We start from the raw sequence: 27,509 nt of genomic DNA on the forward strand, positions 1-27,509 counted from the left end.
GCGTTGTGTGCCCCATGGAATCCTGGGAAGGGTCATGTGTGCCTCTGTGATGTCACTGGGTGGAAGAGAGAAAACAACTTGAGTCAGCTTTCCATTATCTGTGAGAGAGTGTGTGTGCACATATGTGTGAGAGAGAACGAGCGAGTGTGTGTGTGTGTGTGTGCGCGTCCGAGAAAGAGAGTATTATATGCGTATGTGTGTGAGTGTATATTTGTGTGTGTGTGTGTGCGTGACAGTGCGTGTGTGTGTGCATGACATTGCACGTGTGTGTGCATGACAATGCGTGTGTGTGTGTACATGTGCATGGCTGTGCGTGTGTGTGCATGGCTGTGCGTGTGTGTGTGTGTGTGTGCATGACTGTGTGTGCATGTGTGTGTGCATGACTGTGTGTGTGTGTACTGTAACTCTTCCTGTAATTCAGGAAGTTTGCTGATGAGTGTCCTGTAGGAATGATTTGGTGTTTGATCCACAACAAAGAAAGAAAACCCACAGTCAACATTTAGACCTGAATAGAGCCGTGTGTGTGTGTGTCTGATTCGACATCACGATACATTACATCCTCACTTTTCAATATTAATACACATGCCTGCATTTTCGTCAATGAATACAAGCAGTCAATATGAACTCCTTTCTTATTTTAATATCTGCTCTAAGAAACACTTCCTGAATGTATCGACCATCAAACAGTTCTGAAGACCGCAAACACACTTCTGAAGACCGCAAACACACTTCTGAAGACCGAAAACACACTTCTGAAGACCGAAAACACACTTCTGAACACCGCAAACACATTTCTGAAGACCCCAAACACACTTCTGAAGACCGCAAACACATTTCTGAAGACCCCAAACACACTTCTGAAGACCGCAAACACTTCTGAACACCCCAAACACACTTCTGAAGACCCCAAACACACTTCTGAAGACCGCAAACACACTTCTGAAGACCCCAAACACACTTCTGAACACCGCAAACACACTTCTGAAGACCGCAAACACACTTCTGAACACCCCAAACACACTTCTGAAGACCGCAAACACACTTCTGAAGACCGCAAACACACTTCTGAAGACCCCAAACGCACTTCTGAAGACCGCAAACACACTTCTGAAGACCCCAAACGCACTTCTGAAGACCGCAAACACACTTCTGAAGACCCCAAACGCACTTCTGAAGACCGCAAACACACTTCTGAACACCGCAGATGCACTTCTGAACACCGCAGATGCACTTCTGAAGACCCCAAACATACTTCTGAAGACCCCAAACACACTTCTGAAGACCGCAAACACACTTCTGAAGACCGCAAACGCACTTCTGAACACCGCAGACGCACTTCTGAACACCGCAGACGCACTTCTGAAGACCGCAAACACACTTCTGAAGACCCCAAACACACTTCTGAAGACCGCAAACACACTTCTGAAGACCGCAAACACACTTCTGAAGACCGCAAACGCACTTCTGAAGACCCCAAACGCACTTCTGAAGACCGCAAACGCACTTCTGAAGACCCCAAACGCACTTCTGAAGACCGCAAACGCACTTCTGAAGACCGCAAACGCACTTCTGAAGACCGCAAACGCACTTCTGAAGACCCCAAACGCACTTCTGAAGACCGCAAACGCACTTCTGAAGACCGCAAACGCACTTCTGAAGACCGCAAACGCACTTCTGAAGACCGCAAACGCACTTCTGAAGACCGCAAACGCACTTCTGAAGACCGCAGACGCACTTCTGAAGACCGCAGACGCACTTCTGAAGACCGCAGACGCACTTCTGAAGACCGCAGATGCACTTCTGAAGACCCCAAACACACTTCTGAACACACTTCTGAAGACCCCAAACACACTTCTGAAGACCGCAAACACACTTCTGAAGACCCCAAACACACTTCTGAAGACCGCAAACGCACTTCTGAACACCGCAAACACACTTCTGAAGACCGCAAACGCACTTCTGAACACCGCAGAAGACAGGAGTTAAAATAGTAGTAAATACTAAAAGCGCATGAAACTGTCATGTGTACTTAAGTTACAATAACGCTCACACACTCGCACGCTCACAAACTCACTCGCACACACAATCTCACACGTAAATTTTAAAATAGTGGATGCAATCACTCTGATTCTGTTTATAACTCAGAAGCTGCTGTGACTGTAGAAGTAAAGCTGTAATGTGTAAATAATAACCTCTTAATGCTCTTTTCTCAAACAAACCCACGTCATCATTAACCTAGCCAATGTAATCATGTATCATAAGAGTTTATCCTGGACTCAAGTTTTCAAATTTCACATTATTTGTTTTTATTTGCATATTTTCAAGGTTAACATTGGACGGTTGCGTCACATGACATGTTTCTCCATCTGTGGTCTTGAGAACATATGACAAAAACAAACTGACCTCTGTTCAATATTGTTAACCATTTCTTGGCTTTACACAATATGACCGTTTCATGGATATTTCATGAATAAATCTGTCATTCACTTGTCCGAGTAAAAAAGTTTTTTTGTGGTGTTGTAAATATAGTTTATTCTGAAGCAATATTCTCATCAGTGTTCAATCAGCTTTGATATATTTAAATCTGCATATTGTCATATCTGCACCTTTAAAGGGCATTTCCGCCCTAATCTTATTAAATATATGCTTCATCTTTCATTTTAAATTCCTAAATTTGATCAATAGATTCAATTTAGAATAAGACAACCTTGGTAGGGCTGATCAAATTAAAGAATTTACACTGAAAAATTACAACTGCATTAAATTGGATATTAAATAAATATTTAAAACAATCTCCTAATAAGAAACATTGGAAAGAAGATACTTTAAACGCGAAGCTAAACCACCAGGTGGGAAGGTGACCGCTTTAATGAGCGAGTCATTCATTTAAACGATTCGTTCAAACGGATGATTCGTTCAAGAATAAGGCCGTTGTTTATGAATGAGTCATTGAATCTTTGACTCAACCGATTCGTTCAAAACGCTGAATCATTCAGTAATGAATCATTCATAAAGAGAACTATTTTCGCTGCTGAAACAAAAGTCAAAATTGCATCTAAAATGTAAGTTACTTAATTGTAACCGTTTATTGAACTGTTATATGAAATCAATGTCAAATTTTCAATCATGGTATTCAGGAAAACGGCACTGGTCGTGTGAGGTTGCATCATATCTTAAAAATATAAAAACTCCACATTAAATTTTTATCGGCAGTATGTTGTTGAGTGTGAGCTGCACTATTTTGTTTAGATTTCTCAGATATTGATCGCAACTTACAATAAATGTTTTTTATTAATTAATGTATTTTTCTGTTATTGCCGTTTTAATCAGGATACGCGTCCGGTCGGACGAGTAAAATTCTCTTTTGCTTGTCCCCTCAAAAACTCCACTTGTCCCCGACAAGAGTTAATTTCGAGCCCTGCTCAGTCAGTATGACGGTACAATTTAGAAGTTGAATGACAGAATCTGATCCCAGTTCAGACAGGTGAAGGTTCATGATTCATGAGGATGATGATGCGTTTCCTGTTGAGGTCATGAATTGACCAATGATTCAGAGATTTAACAGATGTCACACCTGTCGCCTTTTTTCTTCTTGGTCGCCTTTGGCTTTTGTCTTGCCTAGTTGCGGATATTTAATATTCTACAATATTATTGATCTCCTGCATTGACAGCATTATATGAGAACTGAACTGAGCTGGACGATGACATCACAGTTTTCTCCAGAGCGGCTATATATATATAAATGAACAAAAATGAACCATCTCTGAACTTACTTCAGCTGGACTGTGATGCTATATTCTTCTAGAAAAACAAACTTTGCTGCATTATTTTCCTGTTATCTCTGTAAAGCTGCTTTGAAACAATCTGTATTGTAAAAAGCGCTATATAAACAGAGGCTTGACTTGATGATGATGATGATGGTGTGTGTGTGTGTGCAGCTGAGCTCATGTCTGAGGAGGCGGTGCGACAGACGCGCAGTCAGAAGCGTGCGCTAGAGGAGTCTCTCCCCGCGGACAGCAAGCGACTGAAGCGTGATGAAGAGGAGGAGCTGATGAAGGCCTCCATCAAACTGGAGCTCCAGACGCGAGACGAAAGGAACACGTGAGGAACCTTTACACCTGGGGTTTCGTTCGCAGCGTCAGGGCCAGTGGGTCAGGGCAAGTGGGTCAGGACAAGGGTCAGCGCCAGTGTGTCAGCGCCAGTGTGTCAGGGCCAGTGTCAGCGCCAGTGTAGCAGGGCCGGTGTGTCAGGGCCAGTGTCAGCGTTAGGGCCAGCATCAGGGTCAGTGTGTCCGTGTCAGGGCCAGCGTGAGCGGGGCCAGTGCGGGCGGGGCCGATGGCCTCGGGTCAGGAACACCGACACCAAAACCTGCTGCGTTTCCACCGTCACTAAAACACACTCGTAACACACCTCTCTGGAACAACGGCACACAAACGCATTATTTCACCGACTAATGGCAGTTTCATCAGAAAACGAATCGGAGAGAAATCACTGGAAACTAGCGAGATCGCAAATCAAACACGATAAAAGCTACCGTTTGCTGGCTTTTTTGTTGGTTACTTAAAGATTTAAAACCTAAGCATCGATGTTTTACACTAAAAAATGATACCTTGATCATAATTAATTAACTTGTCAAGATTGCACATTAGTCACAGAAGGTGTTATTAAAGTAAGCGCGTCCTCAGCTGTTAATGCGGCGCTGCACGTGTTCATCGGGAGAAAGCAACACACACTGAGCGGAGACGCTTGATGGACGCACTTCCAGCTCTAGATACAGATATTATAGATCTCGCTCTAAAAGATCATTACCATAATCACCCGAGTGCACCGCTCCGCTGTTCCACTCACTTTAATCTGTGATTATGCAATTATGTCCCAATTTGATACTTCTGATATGAAGCACAGGCTCAGCTCTCAAATTCTGCAAGTTTTATGGTCAAATATATAATATTTAATGGTCAAAATATTAATAATTAATATTCGAATATTAATATTAATAAACAAACGAACTTCGAATATGATTTTTGGGCAAAAGTCAAAGCCCTAGTGCTTGTGTGTGAGTGTGAATGTGTGTGAGTGAGTGCAAGTGAGTGCGTGAGTGCGCGTGCGTGTGAGAGAGTGAGTGAGTGCGAGTGAGTGAGTGAGTGAGTGAGTGAGTGAGTGAGTGAGTGAGTGAGTGAGTGAGCGTGTGAGCGTGTGTGCGTGTGTGTGAGAGTGAGTGCGTGTGTGTGCGTGTGTGTGTGAGTGAGTGCGTGTGTGAGAGTGACTGTGTGCGCGTGTGTGTGTGTGTGAGTGCGTGTGTGTGTGTGTGAGAGAGTGTGTGTGTGTCCTGCCCCCCCCCCTCCTCAAAGTTTCTCCATCTTCTCAGCATCTGAACGCTCCTCCACTTCACAAAATGAAAGCCATGTGTCACTAACCGGTTCCAGCCGGCTGGTTGTCATGGTTTCCAGTATGGGAGGGGTGTCACATGACATCAGGGAACATCGGTGGGTCATGTGACGTGTGTTTAGTTGTGTGATTAATGCAGAGGAAGAGTCTGATCTCTCTCTCTCACACACACACACACACACACAGCTGGAGTCGCTCGTGGGAAACAACCAGTTCAACTTTCAGTCGTCAGTCTGAGGTCAAAGTAACATGTGACCATGACATCATGCCTTCCGTTAAGCAGACATAATGGATGTGTGTGTGTGTGTGTTGATCACAATATAAGAATAATATTAGGATCATTTCTGCAAGTGTGTGTCGATCCAAAGTTCCTGTCATCCTTACATTCGTCGTTTTAGAAACTGCAGTTCATCGCGTGTGATAATCATGTGTGTTTGTTACTATATATCGGATGTGATTATTGTTAGTTTATGAGAAGCATTATTTTAAGACTGAAGTCCCAGCATTCCTAACGCTCAGTTTCGTCTGCTTTCACTTTCACTTTATCTTCAGCTGTGTGTGTGTGTGTGTGTGAGTGTGAGAGTGAGTGTGAGAGTGAGTGTGAGAGTGAGTGTGAGAGTGAGTGTGAGAGTGAGTGTGAGAGTGAGTGTGAGAGTGAGTGTGAGAGTGAGTGTGTGAGTGAGTGTGAGAGTGAGTGTGTGAGTGAGTGTGTGAGTGTGTGTGTGAGTGTGTGTGAGTGTGTGTGCGTGAGAGTGTGAGAGTGAGTGTGAGAGTGAGAGTGAGTGAGTGTGTGAGTGAGTGTGTGAGTGAGTGTGTGAGTGAGTGTGTGAGTGAGTGTGTGAGTGAGTGTGTGAGTGAGTGTGAGTGTGAGAGTGAGTGAGTGAGTGAGTGAGTGAGTGAGTGTGTGAGTGAGTGAGTGAGTGTGTGAGTGAGTGAGTGTGTGAGTGAGTGTGTGAGTGAGTGAGAGTGTGAGTGAGTGAGTGTGTGAGTGAGTGTGTGAGTGAGTGTGTGAGTGAGTGTGTGAGTGAGTGTGTGAGTGAGTGAGAGTGTGAGTGAGTGAGTGTGTGAGTGAGTGTGAGAGTGAGTGTGAGTGAGTGTGTGAGTGAGTGTGTGAGTGAGTGTGTGAGTGAGTGTGTGAGTGAGTGTGTGAGTGAGTGTGTGAGTGAGTGTGTGAGTGAGTGTGTGAGTGAGTGTGTGAGTGAGTGTGTGAGTGAGTGTGTGAGTGAGTGTGTGAGTGAGTGTGTGAGTGAGTGTGAGAGTGAGTGAGTGAGTGTGTGAGTGAGTGTGTGTGAGTGTGTGAGTGAGTGTGTGAGTGAGTGTGTGAGTGTGAGAGTGTGAGAGTGAGTGAGTGAGTGTGTGAGTGAGTGAGTGAGAGAGTGTGAGAGTGAGTGTGTGAGTGAGTGTGTGAGTGAGTGTGTGAGTGAGTGTGAGAGTGTGAGAGTGAGTGAGTGAGTGAGTGAGTGTGTGAGTGAGTGAGTGTGTGAGTGAGTGAGTGTGTGAGTGAGTGTGAGTGTGTGTGCGTGAGTGTGAGTGTGTGTGTGTGTGTGTGTGTGTGATGAGCTGATGAAAAGCTAATAATTCATAAAATTCTAGTTAAAACAATCAAAATCAAACACTAATCAGCCAATCACAGGGGTTTCCTGGGACAGACACGGCCACCCTTTCTTGCCCTCTTTAAAAAAATTTAAGAAAGGTGTGATTTCATAGCGGTGTAAGAAATGCGTGTTCATTTCACACACCAACATTTATTCACACACCTTTAACATTTCTCACATTATCAGTTTATTCGCTATAGTTTAGAAAATGATAATAAAATATGACAAGAGCTTGATATTTCAAGTATATACCAGTTTAGCTCAACCAGTTACCAAGCAATGCTTCATGTTGTTCAGTCTGTGCTGTAAAAAGGTGCATTAGTTATTAAAGAAAAAACACTTCAGCTTAACATGATCAGCTCAAAGTGTCAGAATTATTTTTGGTCCCAAATGTTTATATGTTTACAGGTAGTCACTGTATGAAGAATATTTGGGTATTATGTCAAAGTTTACTTTATTTAGCTCTCTTCACTTACATTAATGAACTATAGTGTCCTGATCACACTAGTGAAACAATATCAAAAATTATATCTGGTGTCTGAATATTTTTTGGTGTATGTGTGTGTGATGGCAGTGCGATGAAGAGCGCGAGGTCTCCCTCTCCTGATGATGTCATCGTGGTGTCGGACGAGGATCCCAGTCCTCGGGTCACTGGGAACCGCTGCAGGGAGATGGACACGGATCTGCTCACGGTAAACGCCTGACACTCATTATTCATCATCACTTACACTGGAAGCTTTTCCTCTCCATCGCACGATTGCACGTACATAATGCATGATGGGATACTCTTAAGTGCCAAACACAGTCTTTCTATGTATGGGAAACTCTGCAGATTCAACTTTTAATTGTATGTTTTTGTGCGTGTGTGTGTGTGTGTGAGAGAAGAGGAGTTCTGCAGAGGAGCGCGAGTGTGTCATTAATCAGCTTAAGGAGGAGCTTCGCTTAGAAGAGGCCAAACTCATCCTGCTCAAGAAGATCAGACACAGTCAAACACACAGCGACTCCAGCGGACAGAAGGTACACACACACACACATACACACACTCATCCTGCTCAAGAAGATCAGACACAGTCAAACTCACAGCTACTCCAGCGGACTGAAGGTACACACACACACACACACACACACACACACTCATCCTGCTCAAGAAGATCAGACACAGTCAAACTCACAGCGACTCCAGCGGACTGAAGGTACACACACACACACACACACACACACACACACACTCATCCTGCTCAAGAAGATCAGACACAGTCAAACTCACAGCGACTCCAGCGGACTGAAGGTACACACACACATACACACACTCATCCTGCTCAAGAAGATCAGACACAGTCAAACTCGCAGCGACTCCAGCGGACTGAAGGTACACACACACACACACACACACACACACACACACACACACACACACTCATCCTGCTCAAGAAGATCAGACACAGTCAAACTCACAGCGACTCCAGCGGACTGAAGGTACACACACACACACACACACACACACTCATCCTGCTCAAGAAGATCAGACACAGTTAAACTCACAGCGACTCCAGCGGACTGAAGGTACACGCACACACACACACTCATCCTGCTCAAGAAGATCAGACACAGTCAAACTCACAGCGACTCCAGCGGACTGAAGGTACACACACACACACACACACACACACACTCATCCTGCTCAAGAAGATCAGACACAGTCAAACTCACAGCGACTCCAGCGGACTGAAGGTACACACACACACACACACACACACTCATCCTGCTCAAGAAGATCAGACACAGTCAAACTCACAGCGACTCCAGCGGACTGAAGGTACACACACACACACACACACAAACACACACACACACACACACACTCATCCTGCTCAAGAAGATCAGACACAGTCAAACTCACAGCGACTCCAGCGGACTGAAGGTACACACACACACACACACACACACACACTCATTCTGCTCAAGAAGATCAGACACAGTCAAACTCGCAGCGACTCCAGCGGACTGAAGGTACACACACACACACACACACACACTCATCCTGCTCAAGAAGATCAGACACAGTCAAACACACGACTCCAGCGGACATGATATTGACTGGATCATGCAGTTCCTGGGCGGCAGAAGAGTGATCAGTGTGTCAGAGTGCTCAGAGTGATCAGTGTGTCAGAGTGATCAGTGTGTCAGAGTGATCAGTGTGTCAGAGTGATCAGTGTGTCAGAGTGATCAGTGTGTCAGAGTGATCAGTGTGTCAGAGTGATCGGTGTGTCAGAGTGCTCAGTGTGTCAGAGTGATCAGTGTTATCAGAGTGATCAGTGTGTCAGAGTGATCGGTGTGTCAGAGTGCTCGGTGTGTCAGAGTGATCAGTGTTATCAGAGTGATCGGTGTGTCAGAGTGATCGGTGTGTCAGAGTGATCAGTGTGTCAGAGTGATCGGTGTGTCAGAGTGATCGGTGTGTCAGAGTGATCGGTGTGTCAGAGTGATCGGTGTGTCAGAGTGATCGGTGTGTCAGAGTGATCGGTGTGTCAGAGTGATCGGTGTGTCAGAGTGATCGGTGTGTCAGAGTGCTCGGTGTGTCAGAGTGATCAGTGTGTCAGAGTGATCGGTGTGTCAGAGTGCTCGGTGTGTCAGAGTGATCAGTGTTATCAGAGTGATCAGTGTGTCAGAGTGATCGGTGTGTCAGAGTGATCAGTGTGTCAGAGTGATCGGTGTGTCAGAGTGCTCGGTGTGTCAGAGTGCTCAGTGTGTCAGAGTGATCAGTGTTATCAGAGTGATCAGTGTGTCAGAGTGATCAGTGTGTCAGAGTGATCGGTGTGTCAGAGTGCTCGGTGTGTCAGAGTGCTCGGTGTGTCAGAGTGATCGGTGTGTCAGAGTGATCGGTGTGTCAGAGTTATCAGTGTGTCAGAGTGATCGGTGTGTCAGAGTGATCGGTGTGTCAGAGTGCTCGGTGTGTCAGAGTGCTCGGTGTGTCAGACTGATCAGTGTGTCAGAGTGATCAGTGTGTCAGAGTGATCAGTGTGTCAGAGTGCTCAGTGTGTCAGAGTGATCAGTGTATCAGAGTGATCAGTGTGTCAGAGTGATCAGTGTGTCAGAGTGATCGGTGTGTCAGAGTGCTCAGTGTGTCAGAGTGATCAGTGTTATCAGAGTGATCGGTGTGTCAGAGTGATCGGTGTGTCAGAGTGATCAGTGTGTCAGAGTGATCGGTGTGTCAGAGTGCTCAGTGTGTCAGAGTGATCAGTGTTATCAGAGTGATCAGTGTGTCAGAGTGATCGGTGTGTCAGAGTGATCAGTGTGTCAGAGTGTTCGGTGTGTCAGAGTGATCAGTGTATCAGAGTGATCAGTGTGTCAGAGTGATCAGTGTGTCAGAGTGATCGGTGTGTCAGAGTGCTCAGTGTGTCAGAGTGATCAGTGTTATCAGAGTGATCGGTGTGTCAGAGTGATCGGTGTGTCAGAGTGATCAGTGTGTCAGAGTGATCGGTGTGTCAGAGTGCTCGGTGTGTCAGAGTGCTCAGTGTGTCAGAGTGATCAGTGTTATCAGAGTGATCAGTGTGTCAGAGTGATCGGTGTGTCAGAGTGATCGGTGTGTCAGAGTGCTCGGTGTGTCAGAGTGCTCGGTGTGTCAGAGTGCTCGGTGTGTCAGAGTTATCAGAGTGCTCGGTGTGTCAGAGTGCTCGGTGTGTCAGAGTGATCGGTGTGTCAGAGTGCTCGGTGTGTCAGAGTGCTCGGTGTGTCAGAGTGCTCGGTGTGTCAGAGTTATCAGTGTGTCAGAGTGATCGGTGTGTCAGAGTGATCGGTGTGTCAGAGTGCTCGGTGTGTCAGAGTGCTCGGTGTGTCAGAGTGATCAGTGTGTCAGAGTGATCAGTGTGTCAGAGTGCTCAGTGTGTCAGAGTGATCAGTGTTATCAGAGTGATCAGTGTGTCAGAGTGATCGGTGTGTCAGAGTGATCAGTGTGTCAGAGTGTTCGGTGTGTCAGAGTGATCAGTGTATCAGAGTGATCAGTGTGTCAGAGTGATCAGTGTGTCAGAGTGATCGGTGTGTCAGAGTGCTCAGTGTGTCAGAGTGATCAGTGTTATCAGAGTGATCGGTGTGTCAGAGTGATCGGTGTGTCAGAGTGATCAGTGTGTCAGAGTGATCGGTGTGTCAGAGTGCTCGGTGTGTCAGAGTGCTCAGTGTGTCAGAGTGATCAGTGTTATCAGAGTGATCAGTGTGTCAGAGTGATCGGTGTGTCAGAGTGATCGGTGTGTCAGAGTGCTCGGTGTGTCAGAGTGCTCGGTGTGTCAGAGTGCTCGGTGTGTCAGAGTGCTCGGTGTGTCAGAGTGCTCGGTGTGTCAGAGTTATCAGAGTGCTCGGTGTGTCAGAGTGCTCGGTGTGTCAGAGTGATCGGTGTGTCAGAGTGATCGGTGTGTCAGAGTGCTCGGTGTGTCAGAGTGCTCGGTGTGTCAGACTGATCGGTGTGTCAGAGTGATCAGTGTGTCAGAGTGATCAGTGTGTCAGAGTGCTCAGTGTGTCAGAGTGATCAGTGTTATCAGAGTGATCAGTGTGTCAGAGTGATCGGTGTGTCAGAGTGATCAGTGTGTCAGAGTGTTCGGTGTGTCAGAGTGATCAGTGTATCAGAGTGATCAGTGTGTCAGAGTGATCAGTGTGTCAGAGTGATCGGTGTGTCAGAGTGCTCAGTGTGTCAGAGTGATCAGTGTTATCAGAGTGATCGGTGTGTCAGAGTGATCGGTGTGTCAGAGTGATCAGTGTGTCAGAGTGATCGGTGTGTCAGAGTGCTCGGTGTGTCAGAGTGCTCAGTGTGTCAGAGTGATCAGTGTTATCAGAGTGATCAGTGTGTCAGAGTGATCGGTGTGTCAGAGTGCTCGGTGTGTCAGAGTGCTCGGTGTGTCAGAGTGCTCGGTGTGTCAGAGTGCTCGGTGTGTCAGAGTGCTCGGTGTGTCAGAGTTATCAGAGTGCTCGGTGTGTCAGAGTGCTCGGTGTGTCAGAGTGCTCGGTGTGTCAGAGTGCTCGGTGTGTCAGAGTGCTCGGTGTGTCAGAGTGATCGGTGTGTCAGAGTGATCGGTGTGTCAGAGTGATCGGTGTGTCAGAGTGCTCAGTGTGTCAGAGTGATCGGTGTTATCAGAGTGATCGGTGTGTCAGAGTGATCGGTGTGTCAGAGTGATCGGTGTGTCAGAGTGATCGGTGTGTCAGAGTGATCGGTGTGTCAGAGTGATCGGTGTGTCAGAGTGATCGGTGTGTCAGAGTGATCAGAGTTATCAGAGTGATCAGTGTTATCAGAGTGATCAGTGTTATCAGAGTGATCAGTGTGTCAGAGTGATCAGTGTTATCAGAGTGATCAGTGTTATCAGAGTGATCAGTGTTATCAGAGTGATCAGTGTGTCAGAGTGATCAGTGTTATCAGAGTGATCAGTGTTATCAGAGTGATCAGTGTTATCAGAGTGATCAGTGTTATCAGAGTGATCAGTGTTATCAGAGTGATCAGTGTTATCAGAGTGACCAGTGTTATCAGAGTGATCAGTGTTATCAGAGTGATCAGTGTGTCAGAGTGATCAGTGTGTCAGAGTGATCGGTGTGTCAGAGTGATCAGTGTGTCAGAGTGATCAGTGTGTCAGAGTGATCAGAGTTATCAGAGTGATCAGTGTTATCAGAGTGATCAGTGTGTCAGAGTGATCGGTGTGTCAGAGTGATCAGTGTGTCAGAGTGATCGGTGTGTCAGAGTGATCAGTGTATCAGAGTGATCAGTGTGTCAGAGTGATCAGTGTGTCAGAGTGATCGGTGTGTCAGAGTGCTCAGTGTGTCAGAGTGATCAGTGTGTCAGAGTTATCAGAGTGATCAGTGTTATCAGAGTGATCAGTGTGTCAGAGTGATCAGTGTTATCAGAGTGATCAGTGTTATCAGAGTGATCAGTGTGTCAGAGTGATCAGTGTTATCAGAGTGATCAGTGTTATCAGAGTGATCAGTGTTATCAGAGTGATCAGTGTGTCAGAGTGATCAGTGTTATCAGAGTGCTCAGTGTGTCAGAGTGATCAGTGTGTCAGAGTTATCAGAGTGATCAGTGTTATCAGAGTGATCAGTGTGTCAGAGTGATCAGTGTTATCAGAGTGATCAGTGTTATCAGAGTGATCAGTGTGTCAGAGTGATCAGTGTTATCAGAGTGATCAGTGTTATCAGAGTGATCAGTGTTATCAGAGTGATCAGTGTGTCAGAGTGATCAGTGTTATCAGAGTGATCAGTGTGTCAGAGTGATCAGTGTGTCAGAGTGATCAGTGTTATCAGAGTGATCAGTGTTATCAGAGTGATCAGTGTTATCAGAGTGATCAGTGTTATCAGAGTGACCAGTGTTATCAGAGTGATCAGTGTGTCAGAGTGATCAGTGTTATCAGAGTGATCAGTGTGTCAGAGTGATCGGTGTGTCAGAGTGATCAGTGTGTCAGAGTGATCGGTGTGTCAGAGTGATCAGTGTATCAGAGTGATCAGTGTGTCAGAGTGATCAGTGTGTCAGAGTGATCGGTGTGTCAGAGTGCTCAGTGTGTCAGAGTGATCAGTGTTATCAGAGTGATCAGTGTGTCAGAGTGATCGGTGTGTCAGAGTGATCAGTGTGTCAGAGTGATCGGTGTGTCAGAGTGCTCGGTGTGTCAGAGTGCTCGGTGTGTCAGAGTGCTCGGTGTGTCAGAGTGATCAGTGTTATCAGAGTGATCAGTGTGTCAGAGTGATCAGTGTGTCAGAGTGATCGGTGTGTCAGAGTGCTCGGTGTGTCAGAGTGCTCGGTGTGTCAGAGTGCTCGGTGTGTCAGAGTGCTCGGTGTGTCAGAGTGCTCGGTGTGTCAGAGTGCTCGGTGTGTCAGAGTTATCAGAGTGCTTGGTGTGTCAGAGTGCTCGGTGTGTCAGAGTGCTCGGTGTGTCAGAGTGCTCGGTGTGTCAGAGTGCTCGGTGTGTCAGAGTGCTCGGTGTGTCAGAGTGATCGGTGTGTCAGAGTGATCGGTGTGTCAGAGTGCTCGGTGTGTCAGAGTGATCGGTGTTATCAGAGTGATCGGTGTGTCAGAGTGATCGGTGTGTCAGAGTGATCGGTGTGTCAGAGTGATCGGTGTGTCAGAGTGATCGGTGTGTCAGAGTGATCAGTGTGTCAGAGTGATCAGTGTGTCAGAGTGATCAGAGTTATCAGAGTGATCAGTGTTATCAGAGTGATCAGTGTGTCAGAGTGATCAGTGTTATCAGAGTGATCAGTGTTATCAGAGTGATCAGTGTGTCAGAGTGATCAGTGTTATCAGAGTGATCAGTGTTATCAGAGTGATCAGTGTTATCAGAGTGATCAGTGTGTCAGAGTGATCAGTGTTATCAGAGTGATCAGTGTGTCAGAGTGATCAGTGTGTCAGAGTGATCAGTGTGTCAGAGTGATCAGTGTTATCAGAGTGACCAGTGTTATCAGAGTGATCAGTGTGTCAGAGTGATCAGTGTGTCAGAGTGATCAGTGTTATCAGAGTGATCAGTGTTATCAGAGTGACCAGTGTTATCAGAGTGATCAGTGTGTCAGAGTGATCAGTGTGTCAGAGTGATCAGAGTGATCAGTGTTATCAGAGTGATCAGTGTGTCAGAGTGATCAGTGTTATCAGAGTGATCAGTGTGTCAGAGTGCTCAGTGTGTCAGAGTGCTCAGTGTGTCAGAGTGCTCAGTGTGTCAGAGTGCTCAGTGTGTCAGAGTGATCAGTGTGTCAGAGTGCTCAGTGTGTCAGAGTGCTCAGTGTGTCAGAGTGATCAGTGTGTCAGAGTGCTCAGTGTGATCAGTGTGTCAGAGTGCTCAGTGTGATCAGTGTGTCAGAGTGCTCAGTGTGTCAGAGTGCTCAGTGTGTCAGAGTGCTCAGTGTGTCAGAGTGATCAGTGTGTCAGAGTGTCAGAGTGATCAGTGTGTCAGAGTGATCAGTGTGTCAGAGTGATCAGTGTGTCAGAGTGATCAGTGTGTCAGAGTGATCAGTGTGTCAGAGTGATCAGTGTGTCAGAGTGATCAGTGTGTCAGAGTGATCAGTGTGTCAGAGTGCTCAGTGTGTCAGAGTGCTCAGTGTGTCAGAGTGCTCAGTGTGTCAGAGTGCTCAGTGTGTCAGAGTGCTCAGTGTGTCAGAGTGCTCAGTGTGTCAGAGTGCTCAGTGTGTCAGAGTGCTCAGTGTGTCAGAGTGATCAGAGTGATCAGTGTGATCAGTGTGTCAGAGTGCTCAGTGTATCAGTGTGTCAGAGTGATCAGTGTGTCAGAGTGATCAGTGTGTCAGTGTGATCAGTGTGTCAGAGTGATCAGTGTGTCAGTGTGATCAGTGTGTCAGAGTGATCGGTGTGTCAGAGTGATCGGTGTGTCAGAGTGATCGGTGTGTCAGTGTGATCGGTGTGTCAGAGTGATCGGTGTGTCAGAGTGATCGGTGTGTCAGAGTGCTCGGTGTGTCAGAGTGATCGGTGTGTCAGAGTGACCGGTGTGTCAGAGTGACCGGTGTGTCAGAGTGACCGGTGTGTCAGAGTGACCGGTGTGTCAGAGTGACCGGTGTGTCAGAGTGACCGGTGTGTCAGAGTGACCGGTGTGTCAGAGGGATCAGTGTGTCAGAGTGATCAGTGTGTCAGATTGATCAGTGTGTCAGAGTGATCAGTGTGTCAGAGTGATCAGTGTGTCAGAGTGATCAGTGTGTCAGAGTGATCAGTGTTTGTGCTGGTGTGTGAAAGTCCCAGTAAAACATCAGGTTATTCTGTGTCTCTGATCAGCCGGTGATTTCAGTGTCTGCTGTTCTTCCTCCTCTGTTGAAGAGCTCCACTACTGCTAAAGCTGCACAACCTGTGAGTCCTTCACACACACACACACACACACACACACACACACACACACACACACACACACACTCACACACATACACACACACTCTCACACACATACACACACTCACTCACTCACACACACACACACATACACACACTCACTCACTCACACACACACACACACACACACACACACACACTCTCTCTCTCTCTTACACACAACTGAACTCTAACTGAACAAAAATATTTTATTACCAAAAAAAAAGACATTTAATTTTGTATTAAACAAAATTATCTTTTCCTGTTATCTCTGTAAAGCTGCTTTGAAACAATCTGTATTCTAAAAAGCGCTATATAAATAAAGGTGACTTGACTTGACAATACAGATTGTGTTCGATCCACAGGTAATGCATGAACTGATACGATGTATACCATGAATGTAAATCTCTTTGGATAAAATGCATAAATGTAAATTGAGGAGTCATAGAAGTTTATAAATCTGAGCTGTGATGTCTAGCTGAAAGTGCTGTGATTAACTTTGTAAAAGCCTTCTGGGACTCTGTCCTGGAGCTGTAGTGAGTCTGATTGGTTGACTGGTTCATCAGGTGGTTCCTGCTCGGCCTTCTGGGACGGTGGCTCCTCCTCCACTGGTGCGCGGTGGTCATGTGACCAAACACACTCAGCTGATCATGCCAGCACTGGTCAGAGGAGCTCAGGTGAGTCCGACGAACAGGTAATCGTGATCCGGACGCGGATCAACTAAGTTTAATCATCGTAGAGTTAGTTTATCATTTGGACGTGTTTTGCCAATTTACACATTCGGACACAATTTCACAATTGATAAGAGGAATTTCAATTTTTATTTTAGAACAAGTATCTGATTCCCAACCCTAGTAATAAATGAAAGCAAAGTTTTCTCCTCTCTCTCTTCAGTCTCTCTCAGTGACGCCACAGCAGATCTCCAGTCTCAGACAGCAGAAGTCCTCAGGTCCTCCTCCACTCCTGCTCGCTCCCAGAGCCACTGGGACCAGTGCCCAGACCAGTGCCCAGACCAGTGCCCAGACCAGTGCTCAGACACACCGGGTCCTCCAGCCGGGCCTCGTACGCATGACCTCCATCCCCAGCGCCAGCCTTCTGCTCATCAACCAGGTGCTTCACACACTGCGTTTATCCTGCCCTCTGGACACTGTGACCCGAGACTGTAAAAAAAAGGGTTCATCAGAGGACTTTTGTGGCACTTCAACACACAAAAAAATGTTTTGTGGTTGAAATTTAAAAAACTAACAAATCCTTCCCTCGCGGGTCAATCTGACTCCCTTAGGAATGAATGGAATGCTTCAGTACACATAGAAAAACCTAAAAATGCTCAAAATTCAAACTAAAACTTTAACCGAAACGTTATTTTATAATGTCTGTGTTTCTGAATGCACACTGAAGCGAACTTGCTTTAGGACCCAGCGGAACAGCTCATTTACTCCATATAGAGATATAAGGCCATCAAGAGTCATGAAATATCATCTTATATTATTATTTCCCACAAGAGGTCTGCAGAGACACCCGATGTAAGATATTTAGAGCTGAATTAAAAGGGTTATGAATGAAATTGTGAGTTATTTTGAATTTAAGTTGAATGAATGTGAGAAATGTGCTTAAATTACTATTTATTATTTATTGATTAAATCTACTAAAATAAAAAATAACCAAAAATCTCCCCCCAAAAAATTCACAAAAAAATAGAAAAAATATTATGAAAATGAAAAAAAAAAAGAGTAAGCTTTTTGGACACATTTTTTTAGTGCTTCGGGTCCAGTGTTAATTTTGACAGCAAAATTTGATTTCGTTTTAGTCATAGTCTTTTGACTAAAATGCCATTTAGTTAGTCATATTTTAGTCATCTGAATTGTTTTAGTCGACGAAATACAATAAGATTTTAGATTGTACTGTAGATTTAGTCGACTAAATCTAATGGGTGTAGATAAATTGTAATGCATTAATTTAGAATTTCTCTAAAATTTCCAAACCCATTATATACTCCAGGAGAAAACATCTATTAACCTGTGAATATTAATTATTTTAAAGTTTGAACATGTAATACAGACATAAAAAAAATCTTAAAATTAAATAAAACCACTTCTCCTAAAATAGAGCACGGTCTTCTTTTCAATGAATGATTTATGCATTCTTTATAACTGTTGCATACATCATTCTTTATTCTTTCAAGCAGACATATTCAAAAGTCCAGATTCAGTGTTAGAGTAAATCTTGAGCTGGTTCTGATGCGTGAGTGTGTGTGTTCCCTCAGACCGCAGGATCAAACCTGAAGTCGTCGAGCAGCGAGTGTGTGGCCAGTGTTCAGGCGTCAGTGAAGCTGGCTCTGCGGAAACAGCTGGAAAAAGCTCTTCTGGAGATCCCAGCAGCCAAACCACTCGCAACCCAGTTCACCTTCATGCCCTCGGCCGCCAGCCACCAGTTCCTGTGCTTACTGGGCCTGGAGGAGGTGGTGCAGAACCTGCTGGAGTCTCTGGGCCGAGGTGCACACACACACACACACACACACACACACACGCTCATCATAAGGCATGAAGATATTAAGGTTACATTTTGTGACGATATAAATAATCACACAGTTGAGATTTGTGACCCTGGAGCACAGAACCAGTCAAAGGGTCAGTTTTTTAGACATTGAGATTTATACATCATCTGAAAACTAAAGCTGAATAAAAAAGCTTTCCATTGATGTGTGGTTCGTTGGGATAAGACAATATTTGGCCGAGATACAACATTTCATAAAATCTGGAACCTGAGGGTGCAAAAAAATCTAAACCTTGAGAAATTCACATCTAGAGTTGTGCATTTATGTTTGCGATTTGCTGCATTCACTCACAAAAATATATTTTTTAATATATTCATGATAAGAAAATTTACAAAATATCTTCATGGAACATGATCTTACTTTAATATCCAAATGATTTTTGGCATAAAAGAAAAATCTATAATTTTGACCCATTGTTGGCTTTTTCCACAAATATATGGAAGCATATGTGTAGCAATATTCAATTTGAAATGTAATATACAAAATGACAGCATTTCTGCATTTAAATTGACATTTTCCATTACATTTGTGCAACGTTTAGTAAAAAATGAAAATTTAATTATAGAACTTACATTTGCCGTTTTATACACTTCTTTTAATATGTAAATTGAATGGATATTTTAACACTTTATAAGTTGCAAAATGAAAATGTATTACAGAAATAATCTGATATGTTAAACATGTTCAAGCAAAAACTGTAGCGAAGTGATCATTTAAATGTTATTTTTCTTAATTGCATTTACACTCACAGTTAAGACACTCACAGTTAAAACACTCACAGTTAAAACACTCACAGTTAAAACACTCACAGTTAAAACACTCACAGTTAAAACACTCACAGTTAAAACACTCACAGTTAAAACACTCACAGTTAACACACTCACAGTTAAAACACTCACAGTTAAGACACTCACAGTTAAAACACTCACAGTTAAAACACTCACAGTTAAAACACTCACAGTTAAGACACTCACAGTTAAAACACTCACAGTTAAAACACTCACAGTTAAAACACTCACAGTTAAGACACTCACAGTTAAAACACTCACAGTTAAGACACTCACAGTTAAAACACTCACAGTTAAAACACTCACAGTTAAAACACTCACAGTTAAAACACTCACAGTTAAAACACTCACAGTTAAGACACTCACAGTTAAAACACTCACAGTTAAAACACTCACAGTTAAAACACTCACAGTTAAGACACTCACAGTTAAAACACTCACAGTTAAAACACTCACAGTTAAAACACTCACAGTTAAAACACTCACAGTTAAGACACTCACAGTTAAAACACTCACAGTTAAAACACTCACAGTTAAGACACTCACAGTTAAAACACTCACAGTTAAGACACTCACAGTTAAAACACTCACAGTTAAAACACTCACAGTTAAAACACTCACAGTTAAAACACTCACAGTTAAGACACTCACAGTTAAAACACTCACAGTTAAAACACTCACAGTTAAAACACTCACAGTTAAGACACTCACAGTTAAAACACTCACAGTTAAAACACTCACAGTTAAAACACTCACAGTTAAAACACTCACAGTTAAGACACTCACAGTTAAAACACTCACAGTTAAGACACTCACAGTTAAAACACTCACAGTTAAAACACTCACAGTTAAAACACTCACAGTTAAAACACTCACAGTTAAGACACTCACAGTTAAAACACTCACAGTTAAAACACTCACAGTTAAGACACTCACAGTTAAAACACTCACAGTTAAGACACTCACAGTTAAAACACTCACAGTTAAGACACTCACAGTTAAAACACTCACAGTTAAAACACTCACAGTTAAGACACTCACAGTTAAAACACTCACAGTTAAAACACTCACAGTTAAGACACTCACAGTTAAAACACTCACAGTTAAGACACTCACAGTTAAAACACTCACAGTTAAAACACTCACAGTTAAAACACTCACAGTTAAAACACTCACAGTTAAAACACTCACAGTTAAAACACTCACAGTTAAAACACTCACAGTTAAAACACTCACAGTTAAAACACTCACAGTTAAGACACTCACAGTTAAAACACTCACAGTTAAAACACTCACAGTTAAAACACTCACAGTTAAAACACTCACAGTTAAAACACTCACAGTTAAGACACTCACAGTTAAAACACTCACAGTTAAGACACTCACAGTTAAAACACTCACAGTTAAAACACTCACAGTTAAAACACTCACAGTTAAGACACTCACAGTTAAGACACTCACAGTTAAAACACTCACAGTTAAAACACTCACAGTTAAGACACTCACAGTTAAAACACTCACAGTTAAGACACTCACAGTTAAGACACTCACAGTTAAAACACTCACAGTTAAAACACTCACAGTTAAGACACTCACAGTTAAGACACTCACAGTTAAGACACTCACAGTTAAAACACTCACAGTTAAAACACTCACAGTTAAGACACTCACAGTTAAGACACTCACAGTTAAGACACTCACAGTTAAGACACTCACAGTTAAGACACTCACAGTTAAGTCACTCACAGTTAAGTCACTCACAGTTAAAACTCTCACAGTTAAAACACTCACAGTTAAGACACTCACAGTTAAGTCACTCACAGTTAAGTCACTCACAGTTAAGACACTCACAGTTAAAACACTCACAGTTAAAACACTCACAGTGAAAACACTCACGATTGCATTTTCATTAAATCTCTAGCAATGAATGAAGCAAAATTCAATGTGAAATAAAAAAATGCATTCGAGCCGATCAGGACTGTTTCCTGAAAGCATCGTTAGCCAACTCTGGTCAGAAGTCCGTCGTTATCATCAGTTTAACGAGTCGTGTTTCCCGAAACCATCGTTCTAACGAACATTCACACACAGCATCGCAGAGTTGTGTGTGTGTGAGCGACAGATCTCGAGCTGCGATTAGAAGCAGTTTCTGGTTTTCATGACTCAATAAATCCTGATCGAGCAAAATAATCAAGACATTCAGTGCAATCTCTATCTTTTATTTAGATTACATATAAACGGCATTTACTTCTTTTAGTTCGTGAAGAGATTGAAAGTGTAGTTTCTGAAGAGCGCATGTGTGTACGAGCTCGAGTGTGTAAGAACGAGTCTATGATTTAATCTGGAAATAAAGCAAAATAACTGAGAAAAATGAGAACTAGTCCTCAGATGCATGTGCATAATTATAGCAGAACATCTCGCGCTAATTCTGCCTCACACAGATTCATTAACTGTAGTTATTACTCCAACACACGCGTGACATCATTAACCAACGCCGTCGAACGATCAATTTAAAACAATCCGGTTTCAGGAAACAGTCGTGAGATAGTTGATTTCTTCAACGATGCATCGCACTATAGTAGTTAAGCAACGAGTTACAGCGTTGTACGAGAAACACAGACAGGCAGTGCTGGTTATGATGTGTGTGTGTGTGTGTGTGTGTGTGTGTCAGGTCAGCAGGGTGTGTACGCTGGGCTAGTGGTCAGTGGAGAGCCCTCCTGCTGTTGTCAGTGTGAGACGGACTTCACCAGCCGCTGGTGTGAGGACGGGGGCGGAGCCATCGTGTGTGAGCAGTGCCTCTCAGCCAATCAGAAGCAGGCGCTGAAGACCCAGCACACCAATCGGCTGAAGGCGGCGTTCGTGAAGGCTCTTCATCAGGAGCAGGAGATCGAGCAGCGCATTCAGAAGACCACATCATCATCATCATCATCATCGGCACACAGGGGGAAGATGAGCCGCCCCCCCGCCGCCGTCAAACCGGTATAACCCTGGCTCCGCCTCTCTCCAGCAGGAAGTGATGCGCATTATGACACAATTCCATCGCAATGAAACTGCACGTGATTTGGCAAAGGCTGCCATTATTTTATGTGCAGTTTCCCAGCATGCAATAGCCATAATTTCTCCGTCTAAGTTAACTATGTAAGCAACAGTGTTGGGAAAGTTACTTTGGAAAAAGTAGTGTTTGCTCATTACTCGTTACTACTTAAAAAAGTAATCCGTTACTTTACTTAGTTACCCCCTTTGGAAAGTAACTTTTTACGATACTCGTTACTTTTACGTTACTTTTATGTTGCTTGACTTTGGGCAGAACACAATATCTGTTCCTAAATGTGTAGGCCTACATAAAATTCTACTATGAACTCTACTTACTGAAAAACTAGAAAAAAAGAGAGATTTTGAGATCGAATAAAATATATTTTTATTAAAATAACATTTGAAAAACCTGTATAAACTGAACACCAAATAACAATATTAACTATTTAGCAGTGGTGACGCGAACCGGCAAAAGTAATGATTATGAATATGTCAAATAATAGACATTTCAATTTTTTATTAATAAACAAGTGTTTTCTTTGTCAGAGTCGGCTGCAAAGATAAAAGTTGACGATGCTGACTCGAGATCTTCGCAGTAGTGAACGCGCCAGAGAGAAATGCACATTTCATACGGATAACATAAGCAGAGAGTTGTCTGTTTTTCTTTCGTTTTGAATAGTTTTGTTTTAAAGTACACATTTCAAGCTTTCTATAAATTTCTCAGATCTTTAAGGCAAGTAGCTTATACGCTGGGTTTCGGTTCATTTATGAGACGAGCTCAGTTCACGCGCCGGCACGGAGCTCCTGAGAAGTCCTGATTATATTGCCTGCTATATTTACTTCTTATTTATTAAATCCAGACATTTGGTTGATGAAACACTGATTAAAATTAAGACACAAATAATACAAAACGAAATTCACTTTGAAGAAAGGCTTTCTACAAAAACAAACTTAATGAAGTGGTCAAAATCATGTCTGCCCACTCCATTTGTCTCCCGATTGCGCATCTTATGATCTTACTCATGCTTTTCACTTTTCATATAATCAACATAGATGAAATTAAAAAAGAAATTATTTTATTTAACCATAAAATTTAAACTTTAATGACTAGGCTACAACACGTAGGCCTATACAGAGAAATTTAATATCGGCACGGGATTTGAGCGAACGCCGTCTTACGGTAAGCATGTGGGGGGAGAGGTACGAATATTATTTTGCTTGATATGCCAATCCTTAATATTTGGTGTTTTAAATGCCTGTTTGAGGTCTCTGTGAAAGTTTTAAAGCAGTCTTTTAGTGCCGCTTTCAGAGCGGTCACGTCCGAAGAACTGTTACGCCCATAACATTGTTTTTTTAACACAATTGCGAACACGAAACATACAATAAAATGAATATTTTATGTTCTGTGGAGAGCCAGCCCTTCTTCATCCGGTGGGCAGTATTACTTTTGGTTTGCGCAGTAAATCACAGAATTGATTACTCTGCCAGCCTCTGTCACGTACCGCGTGGAGCTTGTGGCTAGTGCTAGCGCAGCTGAGGAGACCGTGTCGCTGTCAAATCTGTCTCTGGGAAAAGTAACGTTGTGCGGAATTGAAAAAGGAACTACGTTTCGTTACCAAATTTTCAGTAGTAGCGCGTTACACCGGAAAAGTAGTAACGTTACTGTATCGCGTTAAACAACACTGGTAAGCAATAGTGTATTCGAGGCTAGTGCTGTATGGTGAATAAGTCACGGCTGAAGGGCGTTGTTCGACACGAAGAGGAGTTACTGACTTATTCACCATTCAGCACTAGCCTTGAGTACATTATTGCTCACACACACTCACTCACACACACACTCACTCAGGCGTAACTTGTGTGTGTTTCGTCAGGTGTCTCTGTCGGAGTCTGGGATTCGCTCCATCTCATCTTCTTCTTCTTCTCCTCGGCTGCAGAACGCAGTGGTCCACAGGCCGGGTCAGCATGCAGTGCGTCAGGGGTCAGAGGTCATCAGGAGCCGTGACCCCGTGACCTCTGGCTGGAGGAGGAGGAGCCGCGGGGCAGCAGGTGCAGATTCTTAATTTTAGATATTTTTCACTAGTGTGTGCAGGACACTATAGTTCATTATGTAAGTGAGGAGAGCAAAATAAAGCAAACTGACATATTATACACAAATATTCTCCATACAGCGACTACCAGTAACACTTTGTTTTCAGCCACTTTGTGTTCACGAGTAGAAACTGTATTTTCTCCAGAGGGGAATTGTATTTTGAAGGATAAATCTTTAAAGACAGACCCTATGTGAGTTAAACGATGAGCTTTTGTCGAAACTGTTCGCATTATTTATTATTTCAACTCAAGATTAAAAGCAGAATTGAAAAACTACATCACCCATGATGCTGTGCATAAAATTCCACCAATCAGAGACTTGTAGCAAGCTCTTTAGCTCCGCCCACTCCCATGATGTAATGGAGTCTCCCTACACTCTCAAAATACTTGTTTGTATACATGCATATTTTGCAATATTGTTTCTATAGATATAATCAACATCTTCAAATGAATGATGGTTTTTAATAGGATTACGTCAGTTCTATGGAAGCTTGTTTCCGCCACAGAATAAAACATTTTAAAATATGATTGCGACTTTTTATCTCACATTTGCGAGTTTATATCTGACAATTCTTACTTTTATAACGCGTGATTCTTAGATAAAAAGTCGCAATAGTTCACAGTTTTTTTTCTGATTTTCAAATACATTTTTCTTTCAAATTAAAGTTTGTGATTCTCCTTGTAACACTTTAACAGAGACTTTAAATATTCCTATGGGAAAAATACTTCCGGAACCAACGGCACTGATAAACTTAGATAATTCAAGCAGGAATTATCGTTCTGTCATTGTTTACTCATTCTGAATCGTGTGTGTGTGTGTGTGTGTGGCAGGTGTGACGATGGCCTACATGAACCCCAGTTTGTCGGGACACAAGTCGTCTTCAGCGCTGGAGCGACACAGAGAGTTTCTGCTGGACATGATCCCGTCACACACGGCAAACTCCTGGAAGTGAAGCTCGGGATCAGGACGTGTGTGTGTCTCTGTTCACGATTCAGGACGTGTGTGTGTCTGTTCACGCCAGAGCGCCTAGAAGTTTACACAGGTTTATTCATTCAAGGGCTTTTCACTCTCACGGGTGAGTTTGTGCTGTACCGGATCTGAACCGCATATTAACCGGATCTGAACCAAACGGCATCTTAACCGCATCTAAACCGCATCTTAACCGGATCTGAACCGAACCGCATCTAAACCGCATATTAACCGGATCTGAACCGAACCGCATCTTAACCGCATCTAAACCCTGTATTAACCGGATCTGAACCGAACCGCATCTTAACCGCATCTAAACCGCATCTCAACCGGATCTGAACCGAACCGCATCTAAACCGCATCTAAACCGGATCTGAACCGAACCGTATATATTAACCGGATCTGAACCGAACCGCATCTCAACCAGATCTGAACCGAACCGCATATTAACCGGATCTAAACCGAACCGCATCTCAACCGCATATTAACCGGATCTGAACCGAACCGCATCTCAACCGCATATTAACCAGATCTGAACCGAACCGCATCTCAACCGCATATTAACCGGATCTGAACCGAACCGCATCTTAACCGCATATTAACCAGATCTGAACTGAACCGCATCTCAACCGCATATTAACCAGATCTGAACCGAACCGCATCTCAACCGCATATTAACCGGATCTGAACCGAACCGCATCTTAACCGGATCTAAACCGAACTGCTTCTGAACCAGATCTAAACCACATCTGAACCGCATCTTAACCGGATCTGAACCGAACCACATCTGAACCAGACCGATCAGATCACTCATAAAAGACTCTCTTCAGAACAAGAGGAAAAGACTGAAAACAAACCAAAAACATCAGAACAAACTGATGGATGCAAACGAGCCGCTTTCACACTGGGTGGTGTGTGTGTGTGTGTGTGTGTGTGTTTTTATTTAGATTTCTCTGACTGTTAAATTATATAACTGTGTATTTTCGACTGAAGGATGTGTCTGTGTGTGTGTGTGTGTGTGTGTGTTTGACCCGAACACACAATCTGTGATGGTTTGTTTTTAATTTGTATTGTTATAAGTTCACCTTCCATTGACTCCGTCTGAATTAATTTGTTTTCTTTGATCGACTCAGTCGAAGTTTTAAACATTTGTCGATATTTTTGGGATTATATTGTGTGTTTCCATACAGGTGGATTCTCTATATATATATATATATCAAACATTTGCTTCAAATAGTTTCTAGGGTGATTTCTTTAATAACTGCTTTAATTAAGAGATCATCTGTATCCCTTGATTATTATTTGTTTAAAGCATCTGTGTTTATTCATGATGTTCCGGCCCACAGAACGGATGATGTCAAGGTTTTGTTACATTTGCTTTCTTTAACATTCACAAAGTTAGTTTGTTAGATTGATCTTTGTTCCTGTAATAAAAAGTTTAACCCTTTAATTCTCGCAGTCTCAGTGTTTTATTGAAGCCGTGAGTTTTAGTTTTTATCTTTGAGACCGAGACGGATAAAAGACAGTCTCACACTTTAGAGACTTTCAGATAACATGTTCATCTCATCAGAACACACACACACACACACACACACACACACACACACACACACACACACACACACACACACACACACACACACAGATAAGATCTCTAACGTTTTTAAAAGAGTCTCTTCTGCTCACCAAGGCTGCATTTATTTGATAAAAAATACAAAAAAGCCCAGTAATAATTAGTTTTTTTGTTTTATTTGTATCTGAGCAGGAGCAGTTTGACAGGAGGATGGAGAAACAGTTAAAGAAGAGTGGCAAGCCATGGGGGAGTCATCATAATTCATAAATGGTGTTAATAAATATATTTTTTGCGAACAACAATATTGTCTTTCTTCTAGATGGTCCTTGGAATTTTAGAAAGGGATAAATTATGTTTGTCTTCATGAATTGCTATAGGACACTGTTTTGTAGATGACCAACAGAGAATAGATATTTCATCGAGGATCCATGATTACACGGTCTAATTATGTCTAATGGGCTAAATATGGTCAATATCTAAATCCACAACAACATTATTTCCCTCAGTCTCCTGTATAACCTACGGTTCCTTATCATCTGATCCAACTATATGTCGTCTTATTTTTTATTTCAAAAAAACAAATAGCCTTCTGTAGGCTGAGTGAAGCCCAGCTGAATATCTACAGATAGTTAATATTTTTATATATTAAATTAACAAAAAGTATATTTTTGTTAAATATATATAAAATATTTAAATTAACAA

The 27,509-nt window shown here is 43.2% G+C and overlaps 1 protein-coding gene across 1 annotated transcript; it reads left to right on the plus strand.

The window, feature by feature from the left end:
• Positions 1–26,684, plus strand: LOC143738522 (transcriptional repressor p66-alpha). The gene is made up of 11 exons (XM_077230505.1): positions 1–100; positions 3,939–4,101; positions 7,558–7,675; positions 7,869–8,000; positions 15,715–15,786; positions 16,371–16,481; positions 16,699–16,914; positions 18,068–18,296; positions 21,815–22,122; positions 24,048–24,222; positions 25,096–26,684. Exons 2-11 carry the CDS (start codon positions 3,947–3,949, stop codon positions 25,215–25,217), a joined length of 1,638 nt encoding a protein of 545 aa, XP_077086620.1. The 5' UTR covers positions 1–100; positions 3,939–3,946; the 3' UTR covers positions 25,218–26,684.
• Positions 26,685–27,509: the final 825 nt, after the last annotated feature.

Source organism: Siphateles boraxobius, unplaced genomic scaffold (genome assembly GCF_051911475.1).
Source record: "Siphateles boraxobius isolate OS27281-9 unplaced genomic scaffold, OSU_SipBor_1 146, whole genome shotgun sequence".
NCBI classification, from domain to species: Eukaryota; Metazoa; Chordata; class Actinopteri; order Cypriniformes; family Leuciscidae; genus Siphateles; species Siphateles boraxobius.

Excerpts from the sequence above, each read along its gene's own strand:
- LOC143738522 (XM_077230505.1), top strand. The coding sequence starts at position 3,947 with ATGTCTGAGGAGGCGGTGCGACAGACGCGCAGTCAGAAGCGTGCGCTA. Across the intron at positions 18,297-21,814 it reads GCTGGAGTCTCTGGGCCGAG|GTCAGCAGGGTGTGTACGCT; the intron begins GTGCACACACAC and ends TGTGTGTGTCAG. Across the intron at positions 22,123-24,047 it reads CCCCCGCCGCCGTCAAACCG|GTGTCTCTGTCGGAGTCTGG; the intron begins GTATAACCCTGG and ends GTGTTTCGTCAG.